At 35.1% G+C, this 23,393-nt stretch overlaps 1 protein-coding gene across 19 annotated transcripts in view; it reads left to right on the forward strand.

Moving 5' to 3' along the window:
- The window catches only part of Rabgap1l (RAB GTPase activating protein 1 like), a 581,968-nt gene that overhangs the window by 359,563 nt on the left and 199,012 nt on the right, over positions 1–23,393 (forward strand). For all 19 annotated transcript variants that reach the window (XR_013426383.1, XM_078022342.1, XM_078022343.1 and 16 more), the window contains 2 exons: positions 6,699–6,824; positions 8,880–9,023. Coding sequence is in view for 18 of the 19 variants with exons in the window: in XM_078022342.1 (XP_077878468.1) it covers positions 6,699–6,824; positions 8,880–9,023 (270 nt within the window). In the remaining variant the exon portion in view is untranslated. The remainder of the gene's footprint in view (positions 1–6,698; positions 6,825–8,879; positions 9,024–23,393) is intronic.

The following is a 23,393-nucleotide window of genomic DNA, read 5'->3' on the forward strand; positions in this document are numbered from 1 at the left end:
AACGTATTTCAAACACTGAAAGACAATGGATGCCAACCAAGAATTCTGTATCCAGCAAAATTAAGCTTCAGGTACGGCAACGAAATAAAAATCTTTCATGATAAACAAAAGCTAAAAGAATTTGCAGCCAGAAAACCAACATTGCAAAGCATCTTGAGCAAAACACTACACGAGGAATAAATGAAAAACAATAACCAAAACCATCAGTGGGAAGTGCCTCGGTAAAGACAGAGGACAGAGGGAAAGATAATCATGGAGAAACAAACTAAATTAGAAAAAAAAAAAAGATAAATAATCAAACATGGCAGGAACTACAAACCATATATCAATAGTAACTCTAAACGTTAATGGCTTAAACTCTCCAATAAAGCGACATAGGCTGGTAACATGGATTAAAAAACAAATCCAACAATATGCTGCCTCCAGGAGACACATCTGATTGGAAAAGACATACACAGGCTGAAGGTGAAAGGTTGGGAAAAAATATACCACGCACACGGTCCTCGTAAGCAAGCAGGGGTGGCCATCCTCATATCGAATAAAATCGACTTCAAGACTAAGTTAATCAAAAGGGATAAGGAAGGACATTATATACTGTTAAAAGGAACCATTCACCAACAAGACATAACAATTATCAATATTTATGCACCAAATAATGGTGCTGCGATGTTCATAAAACAAATTCTCCTCAAGTTCAAGAATCAAATAGACCACAACACAATAATTATGGGTGACTTCAACACACCTTTCTCATCATTGGACAGATCCTCCAAACAAAAGTTGAATAAAGAAACTACAGAACTCAATATCACAATCAATAACCTAGACTTAACTGACATATATAGAATATATCAACCATCATCAAGTGGTTATACTTTTTTTTCAGCAGCACATGGATCCTTCTCAAAAATAGACTGTATATTATGCCATAGGGCAACCCTCAGTAAATATAAAGGGGTGGAGATAATACCATGCATTTTATCTGATCATAATGGAATGAAACTGGAAATCAATGATAAAAGAAGAAAGACAAAATCCTACATTACATGGAAAATGAACAAAATGTTACTGAAGGATCAATGGGTTACAGAAGACATAAAGGAGGAAATCAAAAAATTCTTAGAGATAAATGAAAATACAGACACAACATATCGGAATCTATGGGACACAATGAAAGCAGTTTTAAGAGGGAAATTCATCGCCTGGAGGTCATTCCTCAAAAAAAGGAAAAACCAACAAATAAATGAGCTCACACTTCATCTCAAAGTGCTAGAAAAGGAAGAGCAAAACAACAGCAAATGTAGCAGAAGGCAAGAAATAATTAAAATCAGAGCGGAAATCAATGAAATTGAAACAAAGGAAACTATTGAAAAAATTAACAAAACTAAAAGTTGGTTCTTCGAAAAAATAAATAAGATCGACAGACCCTTAGCCATGCTAACAAAGAGAAGAAGAGAGAGAACTCAAATTACTAATATACGGGATGAAAAAGGCAATATCACAACAGATGCTACAGAAATACAGAAGACAATTAGAAATTATTTTGAAAACCTATATTCCAATAAAATAGAAGATAGTGAAGACATCGATAAATTTCTTAAGTCATATGATTTGCCCAGACTGAGTCAGGAGGATATACACAATTTGAACAGACCAATATCAATGGATGAAATAGAAGAAGCAATCAAAAGACTACCAACCAAGAAAAGTCCAGGACCAGATGGGTATACAGTGGAGTTTTACAAAACCTTTAAAGAAGAATTAATACCAATACTTTTCAAGTTATTTCAGGAAATAGAAAAAGAGGGAGCTCTTCCAAATTCATTCTATGAGGCCAACATCATCCTGATTCCGAAACCAGACAAAGACACCTCAAAGAAAGAAAACTACAGACCAATATCTCTGATGAACCTAGATGCAAAAATCCTCAATAAAATTCTGGCAAATCGGATACAAAGGCACATCAAAAAAATTGTGCACCATGATCAAGTGGGATTCATCCCTGGGATGCAAGGATGGTTCAATATACGGAAATCAATAAATGTTACTCACCACATCTATAGACTCAAAGATAAGAACCATATGATCATCTCGATAGACGCAGAAAAAGCATTCGACAAAGTACAGCATCCCTTTATGTTCAAAACATTAGAAAAACTAGGGATAACAGGAACCTACCTCGACATTGTAAAAGCTATGTATGCTAAGCCTCAGGCTAGCATCATTCTGAATGGAGAAAAATTGAAGGCATTCCCTCTAAAGTCTGGCACAAGACAGGGATGCCCTCTATCACGACTTCTATTCAATATAATTCTCAAAACACTGGCCAGAGCAATTAGACTGACGGAAGAAATTAAAGGCATAAAAATAAGAAAAGAAGAACTTAAATTATCACTATTTGTGGATGACATGATTCTATACCTAGAAGACCCAAAAGGGTCTACAAAGAAACTACTAGAACACAAAATTACATATAAGAGGTTGTGAGGGGATTGGGAAAATAAACAAGGAGAGAAATTAATTACAGTAGATAGGGTAGAGAGAGAAGATGGGAGGCGAGGGGAGTGGGGTATAGTAGAGGATAGGAAAGGTAGGAGAATACAACAGTTACTAATAGGGCATTATGTAAAATTGTGGATGTGTAACCGATGTGATTCTACATCTGCATTTGGAGTAAAAATTGGGATTTCATAACCCACTTGAATCTAATGTATGAAATATGATATTCCAAGAGCTTTGTAATGTTGTGAACAACCAATAAAAAAATTAAAATAAAAACAAAAAGTGTTTAATACTCTCATCTCATTGCTTCCTAATTATTTTACAACTCTTTACTGTTACCTATGTGCCCTTGAGCACATAAGTAACTAAGTAAAGAGTTGTAAAATAGTGTCTGATGGCACACTGCTGCATTGTGACTGTATGTCACCTCCAACTCCAGCCCAGGTGTTTTTGAGTAATCTGTGAGTTATGAACAGTAGTCAAACATGGCTAAAGCTACAGCAGGACCCCTGTTGCACAATTTGTCATTGCAGTTATTAGTATTCTATTTATTTGCATTTGCAAAGCCAATAATTTATTACTGTCAATATTTTTTTCAGTCATTGTTAAAGTCACTAGTAACCAGCAGGAAGTGAATATTGTTTAATATTTCTAAAATGTTTTCATATTACACACATCTTAGGTTACATACTATCACGAATTGAGGCTCAGTGGTCAATCTCTGATACTACCACAGCACTGTGGTAAAACATGCATTCATATCTTCAAAAGGAAAATGCACACTATGTGATTTCCTTTTTTCTTTGCAGCATAAATGTCAACCAAAATCTGATGTTGAGCCATATTTTGTACATTTTAAGATGCTTATTTTCATTTTTAAATTATTTTGTACTTTTGCTCAATTTTGTATGCTTACCCTGATGCTGCTGCCGCTGCTAATGAATATATTAATCAGAGGAGAGATACCACAGGAAGCTGAAGTAGACATGCTAAACAGATCTCATTAATCTTTAAACTAGAAAGGAAAAGTTACATTTCTACTTTCCAAAGGATCCTATGCATTTCCCATTAATTTCTCATTTTGCTAGCAATTTTTTTATCTTCACAGTGGTTAATTTTAGTCTATTTTATGAGATAATATCTTTCTATAATTGCTTAGTATATTTGACTTTAGTCTTCAAAGAGTCTGAGGTGTTTCTACCTTATCTGGACTGATATTTTATACTTTTAGTCTAGAATTTTCATGTGCCACTTTGTCCCAAAATTTAGAACTTGGCCATAATGCTGAGATTAGACATAAATTGTAGTAACTTCCAGGACTTTTATCTCTCCCACATATATGCAAGAAAATATGGGGTATGTATGTGTGTGTGTGAGTGTGTGTGTGTGTGTGTGTGTGTATGTATGTGTGTGTGTGTGTGTGTGTGTGTGTGTGTGTATATATATATATTCATACATACATACACATGAATATTACTCAGTTTTAAAGAAGAATGAAATTATGGCATTTGTCTTTCCAGTAAATGGATGGAACTAGATACTTTCATGCTAAGCAAAATAAGCCAGTCCCAAAAAACTGAAGGCCAAATGTTCTCTCTGATATGTCGATGCTAACATACAATAAGGAGAGGGGAGGAAAGACTAGAAGTTCATTGGATTAGACAAAGAGGAATGAAGGGACTGGATGGGGGTTGGGAATAGGATAGACAGTAGAGGAAATCAGACATAACTTTCCTGTGATCACATATGAATATACAACCAGTGTGACTCCTTATCATGGACAACCACAAGAAGGGGATCCTAATTAGGATAAGTTACACTCTATGTGTGTATAATATGTCAAAACACACTCTACTGTCATGTATGTCTGAAAAGAACAACTTTAAAATATGAAAAAATAGACAATGGGCTGGGATTGTCAATACTCACAATTTTTCTTTTTTTAGGTATCAAGTCAAACTTTTAAATGGTTTTATTTTTGAAGGACATTCACTAAATGTTTTCCATGTGAGGAAAGGGGAGGTAGAAAAGAGAGGATATGAAGTTTAAGCTCCCTTTCTGAAAGCAGGCAGAATTTGTGTCCATTTGTCATCTCCCTGTGATTATTCTGAGTAATTTACCTGGTGTGGCCCATACTGGTCATTCCTCTGCTGGTACTCTGACTGTGCTGATGTCTTCTACACACCCCTCCCCCCTCCTGTCCTGACCAGGCAGAGCAGCCTGCTCATTCATCTGGGAAGAGACCCAGTACCGTCCCCTCTGGCCTTCCAGAGCCTTACACTGTGCTTGCAGACCATCTCTTCAGTGGCTCCATAGGGAAAAAAAGGGGGAGTGAAACCTTTTATTTGTTTGGTAGTTACCACATTGGAGGAAACAAACCATATCCCTTTTAGGTGATAAAGATAATCTGGTAATATTCACTTAATTGTCAAAGAGAGACTTAGAGTGAGTGAGTTTCTCAAGGGCTGGCTATCATTCTCTTACATGCAGCTTTTTATAGCCATTGAAATAGACATCTCAGAGGAAGATGTAGAGGCTTAGAATTTGGTGATAAGAGAATTATCTTAGAGGTGCAAGTCGATGTCCCTTGAGACACAAATGACAGAATTGCTGAAGAGACAAAGAAAACAGTATACTTATATTCTAAATAAATAAAACCTGAAAATGCTTCCTGACTTGAACAGCTAAGGTTAGAGACCAAAATTTTTGAAAAGGCCTCCAATAACTGTAGACCAAAAGAAATAAGCAAATATTTAGAGAATTGAAATGATAATATTGAAGTATATTTAATTGTAGAAAATTTTATTTCATTAAAGCACTTCATGATTTGTAAGTAGCAAGTAGAAGTAACTGTTTTGTATAGGAACTTAATAATAATTGCATTTCTAAGTAGATAAAGGAACTCTGTTTGTTCAGTTACTTAGGCATGATGGTAATCTACCAGTGAAAGGGATACAAAATATTATAACCTGTCAATTCCATTTTTTCAGGGTGACATTTAAAGTAGATGTTTACATAATAGTTGATCCTAGGACATTGGGTAAATTAAACAGCTTTTTCTGTCTGCTTGGTGTAATTTCTAGAATGTATAAGTCCCTTTCCATATTCTTTCAGCTTACTGAGAGATTTGTTCCTGTAACTTAAGACTTTTATTCTTTGTTCAGATTAAAAAAATTGAGAGGGCTAATAATGTTTTATTGGTCATTGAAATCTCAATGATAGAAACTCATAAGATCCATCCTAAAAACTGTTTCTTACAAAGAAAAATAGCAACAGAAGACGCTACAAGGACACTATCCATCAAAATTTAAAATGCAGTCATGGTTTGACTGTTTAATCCCTCTTTGTGGAATAAGCCTTGCCCTACCCCATCCCTCCATGTGTACAAATAATATATATACAAGGTTGTTTATTGCACTATTGGTGATAAAAAACAAATGAGGAACATCTCAAGCATTCATACAGGAAAGTGATTAACTCTGGCGTAGCCTCATAATTAAATACTACATAGTCATTTTTTAAAAATAAAGAGGCAGCTCTTTACATCCTGAGAAGGAAATGTTTCCAACTTATATTGTTAAGGGGAAAAAAGCAAGATGTATAACAACATATATAGAATGCTCTCTTTTTTATAGGAAAGGGGAAAAATTAAAAAAACATACTTTTTTCTTAAAACATTGGCAGGGTACTAGAGAAATTTTTAAGAGTAGTCATGAAGTTATGCAAAAGAAACAAGGGGGCAGATATGGAGGACTAGTTATGTTGCGGTAGTATTTGGATTTTTCAATTGTGACTGTATTATCTTTTTTAAAAAAGATAACAATGACAGCATGATTAAGATTTAAAAAGGAGGGGCTGGGATTGTGGCTCAATTGTAGAATGCTTGCCTAGCATGTGGGAGGCACTGGGTTCTATCTCCAGCATCACATAAAATTAAACAAATCATATCCATCTATAATTAAAAATATTTTAAATTTTTTTAATTAACAAAGGAGACAGTTTATCTCAAGTAAAGAGGCTGGCAGCTTTAAACACAAAATTTGCCTTGTCACTCTGTAGAAGGCTGGCTCTGAAGGGCTTCATTCACTTTAGAACTTCAGTCATTCATGCAGAGGACTAACAACATGAAGGAATTTTTTTGACATTCTGACCAAATGGTACTCATTCACATTTTACCTCTATATATTTTCCTATAGATGCCAGAGGAACAAGCTTTCTGTGTTTTGGTGAAAATCATGTATGACTATAATTTGCGAGACCTCTACAAAAACAACTTTGAAGATCTTCATTGCAAATTCTATCAGTTGGAAAGGCTAATGCAGGTAAATAAAAAATAGGAACCTTTATCATTCAGATTTGTTATCAAAAAAGCCTAACAGTGTTGATGAGCAATGATCAGTTCTAAGAGTTTAGTGAAACACTGCTGAAAATGTAAATAGATTTGGTTTCTGATCAATATTTACATTGATCTTAATATCACAATGTATGTATTTAGCTATTTGACTATTTATAGTTTCATGTTTTAAATATTTAATTTTAATACACTTTGAAGTGAGATTATAGTGAGTTAATCCAGTGAGAAGAATGACAAATATTATTTGTAGAGAAATGAATATATTTGCCAAATAAAAAATTCAAACATATAAGATCTTTCTCCATACTAATTAGTACTACTACCTATTTGGATCTACAGAGGACACTTGGAAAAGTCAGAAAGAAGTTGGTAAGAGAATAAAAAGCACCCGGAATACTATACTGTACGAACATAGTTTAATTTTCTTCCATATAATTTTTGTATCCCAAACATTGTTGTTGATGTGCCTCATAATATTTTTTATAAATGTATTTGTGTGAGAAATGTTCTTTTATATGTATTAGATATTATAGAACAAAATGGTAAGCAGGGCAAAATTACTGACTATAGTTGATAAATAGAGTTATTAGGTAGTTTTGAAATTCTGCTCGCAATTGGAAATCTTAAATTTTTAATGGATCTATTCAGCATATTTGTATGACTTTCTAAAGGAGGTGTTGGGAGCCCAGAAAAATGTGAAGGAAATAAATGAATGGATTGATGTGTATGTGAGATAGTTGAGGAAGAAGAGTAGTGGAATGTGAGAATAGAAGATGCTGGTAGATGTTCATTGTCATGACCTATCAGGAAATCCCCTAGTGTCTAAAAGGATGGTGAAGCCAGCTGGAGACTGAAAGTCTAGAAGACCAGGGGAGTAAGAGACTGAGAGTTTACAGGGAAGTAGGGAGCAACTTTATTTGGAAGAGTCAAAGACCTTACATATGAAGAAGAAATGGAAAGAAAAACCTATCAAATGAGCCATAAGACCAATGATGGATGAGTGTGGAGGGGGAACGATTCTGGTATCTAGTAACAGTGGGCATAATAAAGAAATAGGTTCTTTTTTAAAGATTCAATTTTACCAAGTAAATATTGGAGTTACTTACTATTTACCTTTGTTTCACAGAAGTTTATTTTTCAAAGGTTAGTATTACTGAGGGCTTTGAAAATAACATGAATATATATAGTACTTGAAGAGCAAATTTGTGATAGTATGAAGAAACTCAGCCTCTTTTATCTATTAGCACTTTTTACTTGTTAACTCTTGATGACCAATTGGAACCTTGGAATATTTGTTTTTCAGAGAGCATGTTATATAAAAATGCTTTATTTTGTTGTTGTGATCTCTTTATGAAAACAAAATGAACATGAATTTGTACATCCTTGCCTGTATTTTGGTTATTAAAATAGCTGATACTTTGTACTTGGGTTTCATGATTTTGAAAAGCATTTGCTTGTTTAACTTGGGAAGAAATTAAAGCTAGCATAAAGGCATGTTTGGGAGATATTCAGCTTTATGTGTTACACTTTGCACAATTTCACTTTGCCATTTTTGATATATTAAAGATACGTTTTTACTATGTGGTTATGCTTTTGAACTTCCCAGGTGTTCAAAAATACATAGAAATGGCATTATAGACCCTAGATGATGTTGATATTAGATGGTATCCAAAGAGACGTGTTTCTTTTCTGACCAGCTAAGAGGTGCACCTTGAATGGGAATGTTGTGATGTGACCCTATGTCAAGATATTCTTAAGACTGTAGGTGTTTTGTCAGACCCAGCATTTCCCAAAAAATAAGAACACGCAACTGAGCAAGAGATGATCAGCTTTTTGTTTATAACAAGTCAATTATCTGTCATATGATCAATTCTGTTATCACTTCTGTATAGTTACTTAAAATGCAACCAATGCTGGAATACAGTGAAATTGACCACAGAAATCTTGCTATAAACTGCACATGTGGCAGGAAGTAAAGCTTCTTCAGTGTTCCGCCTCCTAAGTTTTTCATTTTGACTTTTAGGAACAGCTTCCAGACCTGCACAGCCATTTTTGTGATCTGAACCTGGAGGCTCATATGTATGCATCCCAGTGGTTCCTCACTCTCTTTACTGCCAAGTTTCCGCTATGTATGGTGTTCCACATCATTGACCTGTTGCTCTGTGAGGTAGGCTGAGCCCAGCTTTCATTACCAAGCCAAAATAGAAACCTGTTTCTATTTAAAATGGTTACAGTATGATATAAATCCATATCCGATGACAAAAAAGCTCTATTGAAATATTTAGTAAAGATTTTTCTGTAATTTTATCATTTGTGCAGAATAAAAATAGTACGGCATATACAATTCCACAAAGGAAGGAGGTGGTTAAATTTTATATCATTAAATACATAATAAACCTATATCTGTGTAATAGTGTATTATCAACGTAACAGACTTTTAAAGTTAAATGAATTTTGAATGAGGTGTTTTAATATCAATGCAATTCTAATAGTAAATATAAGTGATATTTTTGCAGTAATTAATTCCTCTATTCATAAGATATATCTGTTTATGTATTTGAGGCTCCTGCCAGATGATGAGAAAAGTTTTAGGTCATATAACTATGTCTTTATTTTATTTTTTGAAGTGTTGGGGATTAAACCCAGGGCCTTGTGCTTGCTAAGCACGTGTTCTATCACTAAGCTGTACCCTAGGCCCAGTTATACTTTTAAGCAGTAGAATAATTCAGAACACAGTTTGTAAAATTACTTAGGTATTTGTTCATTTATTTTATTATTTTTAGTTCCTTAGGTGGCTATGATTATTTATTTTGTGTGTGTGTGGATGGTGCTGAGGTACCTCTCCACCACTGAGCCCTCCAGCCCTACTTTACTCTTAAGAAATAAGTATTACACATTTTATATTTACCATCAAATGTTTGACAATTAGCATTATAGGCAAGGCAAGTTGCTGAGTGAGAAGTATGTTTCATTTTTTTTTTTTTTTTTTTTAAAAAACGAACTTGGTGACTTTCAAACCAATGTTAGCTATTTACCTTCACAGAAACTTTTGGCCAATGTACACATGGACATACATTTCATTCAGTCTAAAATATTTATATTAAGCTACTTATGTTCACAACTCAAAAGAATCATCCATTTTGTGTAGCTACCTTTTTAAAATTCAGAAGTTCAATCAACATGTATAGTGTGTAATACGTAAACACTTCATTGTCTAGAAATCATGTAAACTAAATAATTACTCTTCATTTTATAATTAAATGAACATGCCTGGTAAGAATATTACTAGTCAAGTTCAAATCAAGTCCTCTAGCTTAATATATATATACACACTCCACCTCTGAGCCACACACAACCCCAGCCCAGTCTTCAAGGTCTTTGTTTAGCACTTATGTAGTACCTGCAAGTTGTGGAGCACGTTGTAAGCATGTAAGATTTTGACTCATTTGTAGCATCTTTGATAAACAAGAGAGACCTGATGGGCTCTCAGAAGAGATTCTTGAATCATAAATATGTAACAGCTAGGGAAGCTGATTGGTAACACATTAATTTCCCTATTCATTTTACTTACAAATTAGTATGTAAAATGCCATTCTAAATTTAACCTAAAGGAAGAATTCAGAATTGAAGCTAAACCCTATTCAAAGTCAACATGGTATCATCACAATTTACATGAAGCAAATTTAAACATTTGTACTAAAAATGCTATTTGACCTCTTTGTCCCAATTGGTGTGGTGATTAGTTCTGACTCACAAGCTTTAGGGCAATATGCTTTAAAGGCAAAAACCATGTTTTTGGGTATTGTGAAAACTAATACTAAAAATTAGTCTTGATAAATAAGTCCTCGTGGACATTATTATATTGAGTTAAGGTTAGTATTTCATGATGTTTTGTAAAAACAAGAAATTGGGAAGTATGGCATTGTAATAGTTTCTGCATTCTATATAGTATGAGCTTGCAAATATTTGTTATCATTGCTTCATTTTTTCTGAGTTTATCTAATTTCATACTAGATTAGTTCTATGGTATTTATTATATAAAAGGAAATGAAATTAATGTTCTTAATCATTCAGCTAAATTAGATTTTCCGATCACTTTTTGGTAGAGTGGTAATGCTGTGGTCTAGTTCACTGGAATGGTGACTTACTAAAGTTGTCTCTGCCTGGCACCTTTTCATGGTTCTTCTAGAACCTAGATTCAGAATTGCTCAGGGAATTTCATCTTGAAGGTACTTAAATTTCTAATTTCAGTTGCTAAGAAAATTACAGAAAAGCAAACTAAATTCATAAGCCTTCCCATCACTTGTCAACTGTGATTCACAATCACAGTGGGAGAAGGATTTTAATGTTCATTAAAATTAATAAAAGCATCATAACTATTATTTTCCTTTCCCTTTAACCTGTTCTCTGTAGTAGTTAAGGAAGTTGCATAGCTTTCCAAAACATGGGGGTGGGTTTGTAAAAACACCATCGTAATATCCAGAGAAATAACTGAGTGAAGTCAGTTTTCAAAATAAACTTTATTGGGAACAATGTTTTAGTGTGCTCCAGGATGTTCGTTCTTTCCACTAACTTGTCTTTGTCAAGGGTTATTTTGCAAAGGAAATTTTGAATAAACTTTTACTTCCTGCCTGTGTTTTTTCTTTGCCCCTTTCCTTCTTTTAGTTAATAAAATATTTATATCACAAGCTATTCTTTCATATGTGATAGAATATTCTAAGAAATGGTAACATAGTAATAGATTGTCCTTTAGATGTTTGTTTTGTCATAATTTTCTCTCTTTAAGAAAACAACCAAATTTTGATGGTTTGAATCAATATTTAGTTGCAAATGGAAGGTTATGAAATTCTCAAATGGAAAGGTGTTGATTTTTCAAAGTTTATCATTTTGACAAAAATTATTGTTCTGCAAAGCCTTTTACCCAAGGATTCTACTTAAAGTAAAAAGGAAAGCCTTGCCTTGGAGAGTTCACTTCCAGAAGGCCTATTGTCATGGCGTGCTTTCCTACCTGCCTTATGTCCTTTTAAAGAGTTCTTTCATCCCCAGATTGAAAATATGAAGCTAATTTAGCAAGAAGGGAATAATTTTATAGATACTGACAATGCAGTCTCACTGAAAAAACCAACCCCCCCAAAAAACACAACAACAACAACAAAAAACCTCCTAGTTATTAATAGCTTTACCTAAAATGTTTATTTAAACTGGAATATATTGCAACTAGGGCTAATTCCTAAGTTTGGTGGAAGATGGATCAAAAATACATTCTCTTATATTGAGATGAATAGAACTCTCTGTAGATTGTCTTTAGCCAGTAATTGAAATGAAAATCATTTTTTAAAAGTCTGTTTTATTGTCTGCCTCTATTTGGAGAGATAAGAAAAAAGCTAAATGTGTTAACATTTAAAGTGTAAATGTTGTGATGTTAAACTATCAAGAATAAAAACACTGAACTTTTAAAAATAATTTATTGAAATATAACAGAATAAAAGAAAAGATATAAAAATAGTATAAAAATTGAAATTTTTCACAAAAATGTACATATTAAGGTAACCAGCAACACCCACATCAAAAAAGCAGGATGTCATCTCATGTCAGAAGCCTGCCTTCACTACCCCTTTTTAGTAACTACCTCTCTGAAGAAAGATCACTATTCTTTTAACACCATAGATCAGTTTTGCTTGTTGTTAAACTTTATGTACATGCAGTTTTGGAATATATATGTTTTTCTGTTTTATTCCTCATGTTTGTGAGATTTATCCTTATTGTTGCATCTTCCTTTGGTTTATTTGTTCCATTGTGTGACTATACTATACTTCATCCATTCTTCCATTCTCTTGTTGACAGACATTTGAATCGTTTCCAGCTTAAGGCTGCTACCAACATTCTTGAACTTACTTTTGGTGAACAAAGATGTGTATTTTTGTGGGTACCTGAGAGTGGAATTGCTGGATTGGGATGTGCACATGTTCAGCTTGAGGAGATAGAGCCAAACAACTCTACAAAATATCTTTTTATTTTATTTTTTTAATTTTTTATTTTTTTATTGGTTGTTCACAACATTACAAAGCTCTTGACATATCATATTTCATACATTAGATTGAAGTGGGTTATGAACTCCCAATTTTACCCCAAATGCAGATTGCAGAATCACGTCGGTTACACATCCACAATTTTACATAATGCCCATCTACAAAATATCAAGACTATTTCTTTTTAAAAGTTTTTTTTTCTTAATGCAGTAAAGGTCTTTCTTTCTTGTGGTCAAAGACAGGCTTTATTTTGTCTTTAGAAGTAGATACTGGGTCAGACTATAGTTCATGAATATACAACAGAATGAAACTCATTTGGTGGTAAAAGTGATTCACTTGATGTCTGAAGCTGCTTACAGAAGAGCTGGCCAAGAGCTGGATTGCTTTGTGTTTATCCTGATGGGGAAAATCTATCACAGTGTTCAGTTTTAGAAGAAGCAGTATGGAAACAGGTATAACAATGGAATTAAGATATTGGCCTTTTTAAGTCAAGTCTTCTTGGATCATCATTTTGAAGTTACTTGTTGTATATGTAAGTTTCAGTGTCTTTATTTGTAAAATGAACTAGCAATACCTATCTTTCATGTTTTGTGTCAGAACTGAGACTGTGATATAAAATGCTTGGCATTATGCCTAATTATCAATTAATAAGAATATTTTTCTGAATGGTGTTTATCTGTATAGCCCTTCTAGTTACTTCTCACTTTTTTCTCTGACTGGCTTTCTATTCACCTTTTCCCCTCTAGTTGAGATACTTCTTTGTTGAAAGCAAAATTTTAGCCAGTGACCTTAATGGAAGTTGTATTCTTTCTCAGCAATGATTCAAATAATTCTCTAAAAAAAATTTTTTTCCCCTTTCCCTTCACCTTCTCACAAAACACATGAGGAAAACTCCAGTATTTCTCTGAGTCTTGACAGGATAACTGACAAGTTTGAAGTTGACTCTTCCCAGATAGTTCAATTTTTAGATTACCAAATATATTCAGCTTTATATAGTAACTTGGCATTTCATGAAATTGACCCTTTAAGTTATAGTGTATATCCCTGTGTTTCCTTTTTTTAGGATGATGGGGGAAAAAAAAGACATTTCTACATCGTTTGATCAGATACCACCAGGTATATTTCCCCTTTTAAGGCAGGTTTCTGAACTTTTCTGAAGAGTTGATTCATTATATAATATTCTCCCTTTATACCACCAATTTTCCCTAAAACTTCATCAGAATGAGCTGATATAAGGAAGATTAAAACACAGACATACATGTTTGTGAAAACTCTAGTAGCCACAAGATTAAAGAGAAAGAAAAATGCTTTAACTAACCAATAAAAAACTATGTGGGCTACTTTTAAGTTTTATGTACCCACAGAAATTTTCAGGACCAGAAACTGTTTCTGAAATCTCTTTCCTGAATCATGAAAGAAACCCCATTCAAAATAAAATAAAGTACTTAGGAGTAAACTTAGCTAAGGAAGTGAAAGACCCCTACAAGAAAATTACAAAATACTAATAAAAGAAATTGAAGAAGACACTAAAAAATGGGAAAACTGCCCATGTTCATGGATTAGAATAATATCATTTAAAAATGCCTATTCTATCTAAAACAGTCTACAGATCAGTGCAGTTCCTGTCAAATTACTAATGAGTTTATTCACAAAAGTTTGAAAAAGAAGTTTAAAAATGTATATGGAAGTGCAAAAGACCCAAGTAGCTTAAATAATCTTGAGCAGAAAGAGCAAAGCTGGACGCATCACAATACCTGATTGCAAGAACAGCATGATATGGCATAACCACAGGCACACAGACGACCAGTGGCACAGAATGGAGATCCCAGAAGTAAATCTATACTTTTACAGCCAAATGGTTCATGACAAAGATGCCAAAAACATGGATTGAAAGAGGAAATCTGTTGAACAAATGCTGCTGGGAAGACTGGACAGCCACATGCAGAAGACTTGAAACTTGACCTCTCACTTCTTACAGAAGCTAACTCAACAGGGATCAAAGATCTTACTTTGAGACTTGAAACTTTGAAACTGCTAGAAGACAAAAGGGGAAACATTGTAAGATATTGGAATCAGCAATGATTTTCTGGATAGACCTCAAAAGCATAGGAAACAAAATCAAAAATTAACCAAAGGGATTATATCAATCTAAAAAAACTTCTGCACAGCAAAGGAAGCATCATCAGTACATGATGGGACAACCTGTAGAACAGTAGGAAATAAATTGCCTTATTCTTCTGAAGAAGGTTAACATGCAGAATATATATAAAGAATTCAAAAGGATTAACAGTAAAAAATAAATTACTTAGTTTAAAAAAAGGGAAAAAAATTAAAAAATAAATTTTAAAAAGGAAAATTATCTGAATAGACCTCAAAAAAAAACAAAAACAAAAAAAGATACAAATTGTCAACAAGTGTATATAAAAGTGCTTAATATCACTAGCCGTCAAGGAAATGCAAATCAAAACTGTAGTGAGTTACCATCACTTCCCAGTTAGGATGGCTGTTATTAAATAAACAAACAAGCAAATAAATAATTAAACAAACAAACCACATGCTGGTTAGCCTCAGCAGGAGGAGGAACTCTTACACATCATTGGTAGGATCATAAATTAGTATAGCAACTATGGAGCACAGTACAGAGGTTCCTCAAAAACTACAAATAGATGTACCCTATAATCCAGTATCCCACTCCTGGACATATATCCAAAGGAAAGGAAATCAGCATATAAAAGAGATTCCTGCATGTCCATGGTTATTGCAACACTGTTCACAATAGCTAAGATATGGGATCAATCTAGGTGCTTTACAACAGATAAATGGATAAAGATAATATAGCATGTATATACACAATGGACTATTTTTCATCCATAAAAAAGAATGAAATCCTGTTATTTGTCATAAAATGACTGGAACTCAAGAACATCATATTAAGCAAAATAAGCCAGACACAGAAATACAAGTACTTCATATTCTGTCTTATATGTGGAAACCAAAAAATGTTTACCTGAAAGTAGAATAGTAATTACTAAGAATGGGAGAAGGATGCCAGGGGATAAGGGGAGAGAGTTGGAGAATGGTGGTCAGATATGTTCAGTGTACGCTGCATGGATGGATGGAAAGATCACATTAAAGCCCATTAGTATATATAGTTAATACAGTATAATACAAATAATAATATAAGACCTTATTGCTGGACCCCAACTTTTTTCCACATAGAAGAATCTTTATAGTTCTTACATCCATTGGCTTAAAACTCTTTTTTAGGCCTTCATTAAATTTGATCTCACAAGCAGAAATCTCTAGTTAAAATGGAAGAACCATTGTCTGTGCTTCTTATGACTTTTAGAAGAATGAACCAACCAACCTATCTTCCTTCCTTCCTTCCTTCCTTCCTTCCTCAGACATTTATTGAAATAAATAAATTAAAATTAACTTAATGCCAGGCATTTAACTAATGCCTGTTTAGGTATACAACAATAAAGAAAAGGTAGATAAAACTATTGACCTCATAAGGTTTTTGTATTTGTAGAAGAGACAGACAATAAACAAATGGTTAAGTAGGATATATAGCATATCAGAATTTAAAAGGTATATGGAGAAAAATAAAAGGAAGGAAAAGAAATATAACAGATCTTAACAGGGCCTTTTGACCCTCATAAAGACTTTAGGTTTTACTGGACAATGATGAGAAACCAGTAGAGAGTTTTAAATATAGGAGTGGGGTGCAAGGATATACATTTGATTCTGATCACTTAGGTTACACTGTTGAAAAAATATTGTGAGAGTGGGTGTGGTGGTGCACACCTGTATTCCCAGCAACTCAGGAGGATGAAGCAGGAAGATTGCAAGTTCAAGACCAGCCTTGGAACTTTGTGAGAGCATATCTCAAAAAAATAAAAAGGGCTGGGGATGTAGTCAAGTGCTAGAGTGCCCCTGGGTTCAATTCTCATTTTATGGTTTGGTTATAAGTTGTTCCCCAAAAGCTTCTGTGCAAATGAGAAATGTTCAGAGGTGAGATGATTAGATTGTGAGAGCTGTGACCTTATTAGTCTATCCTAGTTTAAGTGGAGTAGCTGGATAGTAACTGCAAACAGGTGGGTTGTGGCTGAAGGTGGTGAGTTCCTGAGGGCCTGCCTGGAAGTGTTCATCTTCCCTGCCTTCTTCCCTCTTCTCTGCTTTCTGGCCTCCATGCCCTTCCATCGTGATGTTCTGCCTCACCTTGGGCCCAGAGCAATGAACACTAACCTTGCAGTAAACCCCTGGAACCATGAGCCAAATAAACAATTCTTCCTCTAGAATGTTCTTGAGAGGCATTTTGATCACAGTGAAGCAAAGCTGACTAACACACCCAGTACCAAGGGAAAAACTACTGCAAGGACTCGAGGGGGAAAGTAGGATGCTTTCGCAGTAACCTGGGTGGGGGACCATGGTTGTTTGGAACAAGGAGGTGACAGTGAAGGTGGTAAACAGTGGTTGAATTGTGGACAGCTTTCAATGGTAGAGGCAATAGGACATGCTGATGAATCAGCTAGGATGAGTTTATGTTCCCTTTTAATGTAAAGGCTAAAGGAAAGAATGGCTGGCTCCACCACGTCTGTGCTTCTGGGAACATATTAGAAACACTGTTTTTATGGAATGACTGAGAAATGTTATTGTTACTGACTTTTCTCAATCATTTATTCTGATAGTGCTCATGTTGCACTTTCTCTGTAGTGTTATATTCTAAAAGCAGGTTTTGATATCCATGGGAACATTTACTGTTAATAGTTGGTGTCTTTAAACAAAAATATAGAGTGAAATAATTATGAAAGATGAACAACAGGTTAGTAAGTGTGTCAGACTTTATACCTTTAAGTAAAGGTTTATTCTTATTGCATCAATAAAATCAGAACATGCTACTTTGTGGATTCACAAGGACTATGTAGCTTGGACCTGGTTCAATAATCCACAGTATTTGGTTGTTGTGTTCTTAGTTCTCATGATCCTTAGAAAAATGATCACTGACTTATAGTTAAATGGTGACAAAAATTTTGTTGCCCTAATAAAAATCTTCCAGATCATAATGAATTTAATAACCAAAGTTACTTTGTAGTGTTTTTATTGCAGACAAGCTTTTAACAGACCAGCCACCTAACTGTTCTTTCCACCTGTCCTCCTGGCTCTTTTATTCTGTTGTTGTTCAAATAACCCATAGAAAACTTTGTAAAAGGCACATCAGATTATGTTACTGTTACGTCAAAAACCCTGCAGTGGTTTCCCACTAAGTAACACATTTATCATTTGGCTTGGTAATCTTGCCCTCCTCCTCCCTAGTGATGTCTAAGAGTCTTACTGTGCTTTGATATCATTCTTCTTTCAGTTTCTGAACATTTTAGGTTTTTTCAAGATGAATTCATGTGTGGATTCTTTTCATTCTGCCTATAATATGTTCCTTACTCTTTCCCTGGCTGCGTTTCCCCTCTATGGTTAAATGTTGCTTCCTGTAAGCAGCTTTCCTTGACCATCCATTCTTAGGGAGGTGCATCCTTTTACCTCCTCTGAGAATACTCTGTGGTTTGTGGTTCTTTATCTGCTTTGTATTACTTTTCCAATGCTTTCCCTAACTAGGTTTTAATTTTCCAAAAGGAAGAACTATGTCTTTTTTGTGTACTACTGAATACCTAGTATCTGTTTGATATATGATAGACACATAAAAAGTATCTGTGGAAGAAAAATAGAAAAGAAGAATTAGTGGACAATTTTCTTATCATTGACAATTTTTATCATTGTCATTTAAATGCTGAAAGGCAACTTATTTCTTGAGCTGTACAAGCAAAACAATAAATTCATACCTTTAGGGATTCCTTTCTTCTTAGTTATTTTAAGAAATATAAACCTAGACATACAGCTCAAATGCAGTGGAGGTTTATAATAAATATAGAGGAAATCCAGAAAAAGTTAACCTGGTTCCTATGGAAGAACAGGCACCAAAGTAACCCAGGCACTCACTCTATGAATCAGACAATTGTCCTTTTCCTAACCTACTTCTTTTTGGCTTTGTGTAGGTCCTAAAACATCTTAGAAAGGTCTGCATGACATTTTAACTCTGAGGCCAATAGTTTTTAGCAATCTCCTTATGTAGCTTTTAGATAAAATTCCTAGAGAGAATCTGGGTGTTCTTCTACATATTTTAAAATAAGTCTGCATAGTCATAGGTCACAGGTATGGGTCCTCTTTGGTCAGTTGTCCATCTCTTGACTAGTATGCTGTGCAAGGGATTGGAGTGGGGCGAGTCACTCGACCTGCAACCTTCATAACAGGAGCTATACCTGGAGGCAGATTTCCCAAGAAGGAATGTTGGTGAATCTGGCACAGAAAACATCTTGAGTGTATAAGTAGCTCCTAGGCTTAAGTTCTTAGTGTCAGCAGCATTGAAAGTAGGTGTTTGATAAGCATATTTACAAATAAAACTCATTCATCTCAAAAACAAGTCATATATCTCTTAGCCATGGGCATTTATTTAATTAGATTGGAAGAATGGTTGTGAAATAGGGTAGAATCTTTAAAATTATAATTTGTTCCTCAGAATTGTAATGGTGCTAATACCTATAAAGTAAATTGAAAATGAGATCTTGTATTATAAAGTAGTTCATTACCTTTGCTGTCCTGTTTGAGGCATACCCAATTTTTGTTTGTTTTTGGAGCTGGAGATTGAGGGTGCTTTATCACTGAGCTACACCTCCCCAGTCCTTTTATATATGTGTATGTGTGTGTGTGTGTGTTTTAGTTGTAGTTGGACACAATACCTTTATTATTTATTTATTTTTATGTGGTGCTAAGGATCAAACCTAGCACCTCCAACATGCTAGGTGAGCACTCTACTGCTGAGCCACAACTCCAGCCCCACCAGTTCTTTTTTTAATTAATTTTTTTATTGTAGATGGATACAATTCCTTTATTTATTTGTTTGTTTGTATATTTATTTTTATGTGGTGCTAAGGTTCTAACCCACTGCCTCTCACATACTAGGCAAGTGCTCTATCACTGAGCTACAATTGCAGCCCCCTCACCCAAGCCATTTAGTTAGTTAGTTAGTTAGTTAGTTAGTTAGTTAGTTAGTTTTGAGGCCGGGTCTTGCTAAGTTACTGAAGTTCTAAGTTGCTCAGCCTGGCTTTGAACTTATGATCCTTCTGCCTCAGTCTCCCAAATTGCTGGGATTACAGGCATGCACCAACCACATATATACCCAATTTTAGATGATAACCTCTCAGGCTTCTCTTTGTCACAGAGTTTTGAGGCTAGAATGTTGGTAGACTTCATCAATAAGAGTGTTTCTGGACCATGCACTTTACTCAAAACTGGATACATTGTTCTACTCCAAGCGGAGTGCTGACCTTCACATCTCTCACACAGTTGGCCAATTTAGAAATAGGTTTTTGGTTGTTTTTGTTTTGTTTTGTTTTGTTTTTTTAACTCACACACCTCTGATGAGTCTTGACCTTTGTGTTCATGGCAAGCAGATAGTTTTGTATCTCTTATGAAATCATAATTATACCTGGTGTATGTAATCCCAGCAACTCAGAAGGCTGAAGCAGGAGGATTTCGAGTTCAAGACCAGCTTCAGCAATTTCAGGAGACCTGGTCTCAAAATATAAAAGGACTCAGGATAGAGCTTAGGAGTAGAGTACCCCTGGGTTAAAAAATTAAAAAAGGAAAGAAAAAGAAAAAGTCGGGTGGGGGGAGAAGGAGGAAGGAGAAAATGGAAGAGGGAAGAGAAATAGGCCTCATAAGCTATGCTCATTATAAGGGTGGAGTCTTTCAGTTCTCAGCCTCAGCTTGAGTGTCACATCCAGGACTGTTGATCTCTTATCCCAGGTGCTCCTCCCATCATGAGCAGGATTTCTCATGTGAATTCCCTTCTCCTGACACTCCAGGCACTCCGCTCCAGCTGCCCTTTTCATGTACTTTATCATCAGCATTCATCGTGTGGCACTTTAACCAAATAAGGATTTGACCTTTTCATCATTTATCTAGCGCCTCTTACTTATACCTGGACATTCCAATACTAGAATTTCTACCATCTAGTGGTCCAGCTACCAGGACAAGAATGCTGATTATATTGGTTAAAAAGAGGCAAAATAGGACCTTCTGGTTTCCTACTTTCTGGGTTGTCTCACCAGAGCATTCAGAAGCTGTTCTGTTTTAGAAGTCCACTTGACATTTTGACTGTCATCCATGTACTAGTAGTATAGACCATTGTATTCTTCTGTTCTGAGGAATAATGCCAGAAAACTTTCCATAGTTGAATAGAGCTATTTCCTGCTGGCCCACTGCTCATTGACCTATTGGATTGCAATTTGGTCCATATCATAGTCTGGTAACAACATAGTAGTTGTTTCTTAAAGTATTACATTGTTTCTTGTAGAAGTACTTAAAGTATCTGGTAATATGTTTCTTACTCAAGGAATGGTCCTGTTGTTCTCTTAATATCCCAATGCAGGTATGCACTACTTCAGACTAGTTCTTATGGTTTGCTAATTGACAGAGAGTCGATAATTCATTTTAAAATAAGAATTCTTAATACAGAAGAAAATATGTGTGTTCTTAGTGTTTGGAATGTCTGTTATTTAAAATATTATTCACTAATAGAATAATATTAAAAGAAAGAAAGATATAGTTCTGAAAAACCCCTAGTTTATGTGTCCTCTATTTTCTCACTAAATACAATCAAAACACATTTTTCCTAATCATTAATAGTCTCTCAATAGTTTAAAATAAATAATAATGAGTTGAAGTTAATATTGCTGAATATATTTAAATAGTAAGAGTTAACTTGAAACCCATCACGTTTTTAGGCTTCTGAAAAAACAGATCACCTTTCGAAACTCCATGTGGCATTGCCTATTCACCTGTCTAGCTGTATGATCTTATGCTTGTTCCAGATCCCATATTTGATTTCAATAATCAGTACTGTTTCTGTTTCTGGGTAGTGGTGAACTACATGGAAATTTTACAAATACTTCCTGTTCTGTGAGAACATCCTCCTAATAGCAGAAGTGTATAACGATGTGGTCCAGTACCAGCACCGAGAGATACTGTCCAGAACCCACTGCCATTTGGTCAGTCACTGACAGTTCTGAAAGCTGGGTGGAGCCATTCTCTTCTCCAGGCTCTCCTCACCTGCTGTAGTGGCACAGAACCCTCTGGTGGGTGGGGCTCTCTCTCCAGGGAAGCCTTGGGTCTGTCAGCTCCCTACCCTAGGGACCCCTCAGGGGATGTTTCTGTGGAACATCTCTCTCTCTCACTTTTTCTCAGATTTTGTCTTTTGCCTTCTGCTTTTACTCCTTCACCCCATTCATTGCCTTCTTTCCCCTAGGTTTTGGCCTGGGTTTTAGTCAGTCAGTTTTATCAGGACTAATTTTTCAAACCTGACTGGAATGAAGAAGAGAGTGAATGCAGACCTCTTGCCCTGGCCCCCGGCTCTACCATAAATACATCAAACATGGTTCCCTCTGCCACCATGGCTCCTGGGGCAGATTTGTTCTAAGAGTCTCCACCTCATTTCTGGGCTTAGAACTGTATTCTAGAAGACCCTCTTTGTTTGTCCTTGGTCAGTGGGTACCTAGTCCCAAAAGGAAATGAGGGAATGATAGAGGAGGAAAAAAATCTAGTCTGGCTTACCTGTTGTCAAACTTGGATTCTAATTGGTACTTAATGTTTAATAAGCTTGTTCATTTTGAGGGCCTTGGTATCATTTGTCTTCATCCAGTCTTTAGAGACGTTAAAACTTTCCTCCAGCTCTGCCAGGCTGTGTGAAGATAATAGAGACAGTAGTAGAGACCTGGGAGATAGGGAAGGACAGGAGAGAAAGCCCTGGCAAAACTGCAGCCACACCACAGAGGGCTAAGGACCATGACCCCTCAGGTAGGGGGCCACCCTCTCCTTACAGCAAGGAGGGTTTCTAAGGGCTTCTCTCTAGCATTTTAAAATTGTGCTAGCCAGTATTTTTTATCTGTGTATTTTTCTCCAAGAAATATGAACCAGTTTTTAATGCTTTGGTAAAGATAATTCTGGATTTTCTTTGAAGAACATTGATAAACCTGAATTGCAGATTATCTCCTTCATTGCAGGGCATGTAGCTCAATGGTAGAGAGCCTACCTAGTAGGCATGAGGCCCTGGGCTTGATCCCAGCACCACACAAATACAATAAATAGAAATAAATTGGCCCTTACCAAAATTTGTGTTTCAAGATTATGTAAAAAAAAAAACAACAAAAAAACATACTGTCAAGAATGTGGTGGGATGAAGAATGGGAGAAAGTATTTGTAAATCACATATCTGATAAAGGCCTTGTGTCTAAAATATATAAGGAACTCTTCTTACAACCCGATAAAAAGACAAGTAATGCAATTTAAAAATGGACAAAGTATCTTAATAAACATTTCCCCAAAGAAAATACAAGTAGTCAATAAAATAATGAAAAGATGTTTAATATCATCAGCCATCAGGGAAATGCAAGACAAAG

Source organism: Ictidomys tridecemlineatus, chromosome 10 (genome assembly GCF_052094955.1).
Source record: "Ictidomys tridecemlineatus isolate mIctTri1 chromosome 10, mIctTri1.hap1, whole genome shotgun sequence".
In the NCBI taxonomy this organism is placed as follows: domain Eukaryota; kingdom Metazoa; phylum Chordata; class Mammalia; order Rodentia; family Sciuridae; genus Ictidomys; species Ictidomys tridecemlineatus.